General features: G+C 55.7%; 1 protein-coding gene across 1 annotated transcript in view; it reads left to right on the forward strand.

Moving 5' to 3' along the window:
- The window catches only part of MIER2 (MIER family member 2), a 26,394-nt gene that overhangs the window by 13,061 nt on the left and 12,292 nt on the right, over positions 1–1,041 (forward strand). The window contains exon 7 of the mRNA XM_007460456.1: positions 406–548. Within this exon, the coding sequence (XP_007460518.1) occupies positions 406–548 (143 nt within the window). The remainder of the gene's footprint in view (positions 1–405; positions 549–1,041) is intronic.

A 1,041-nucleotide genomic window follows, 5' to 3' on the forward strand; every position in this document is an offset into this window, starting at 1 on the left:
CCCGCCCGCTGCACTCAGGACCCACGTGCAGGTCCAACTTGGGCCCTCACTGCTCCCTGGCTGGGGTTGAGTGAGACCTAGCTATTTCCTTTTTTGTTTTGTTTCTTCTAAAAATCAACTCATTGAAGACCAGTCATGGAGAGAGAGCAGTGAACACATCCTGGTTCTTTGGGGAAAACCCCAGATCTGGTCACGTCCCCCAGCTGCTGGGCCGAGGCCAGAGAGGGGCTGAGCATCGGTTGGGCTGCTGCATGCCGACCCTGGCCCGCGTGGACACACGCGCGTGCATACACCCCTGTGGTGGCAGCTGGGCCCCCGAGGCTTCCTCCGCCCTGTGGTCGTCTGCAGAAGCTCAGTGGTTGGGACGGTGGCAAGGAGCTTACACGGGCCTATGTCTCCCTACAGTGGTGTCCATGGGGTCCGCGGACCATCAGTTCCACCTGGCGGAGATCCTTTCTCGGAACTACGGTGTCCGGGAGGATCATGAGGGGGCCGCGCGGGGCCCAGAGAAGCCGGAGGAGGAGCTAGAGAAGGACTTTGTCTCCCAGGTACCCGGTGGGTGGGGCGTCAGGGGGGCATCGCCGCTGCTCCGTCTGCCTAGTCTGCGAGCTCCTCGGACTCCACGGCGACCTGTGCCGCCGACCCTCTGTCTGCACAGGCCAGACCGTGCTGGGCACTGGGGTCAAGGGATGGACCAGGCCAGTCCCGCCTTCATGGGGCGCTGGGCTCCAGACGAGTGGGTGGCTGGACATTGAACTCCCTGTTCTCAAACTTCTTGCCCCCAGAACCCGCTTTTGTGCTCTTAAAAATTATTGAGGGTCTCAAGGAGGTTTGTTTATGTTGGTGATATGACAAACCCATCGTTAGTAGAAAGAACACATTTTTAGGAAAATGAAAAGTAACTGTTTTCAGGACAAAAAACTTAGGGAGAGGAGTTGACTAGTTTGGCATCTTTGTAAATCTCCGCGGACGCTGTCTGTTAAGGGAGATGTTAGTCTGTTGTGATTTGTTCTTTTTTTTTTTTTTTTTTTTTTTTTTTTA

This window comes from Lipotes vexillifer, unplaced genomic scaffold (genome assembly GCF_000442215.2).
Source record: "Lipotes vexillifer unplaced genomic scaffold, Lipotes_vexillifer_v1.1 scaffold225, whole genome shotgun sequence".
Classification (NCBI taxonomy): domain Eukaryota; kingdom Metazoa; phylum Chordata; class Mammalia; order Artiodactyla; family Lipotidae; genus Lipotes; species Lipotes vexillifer.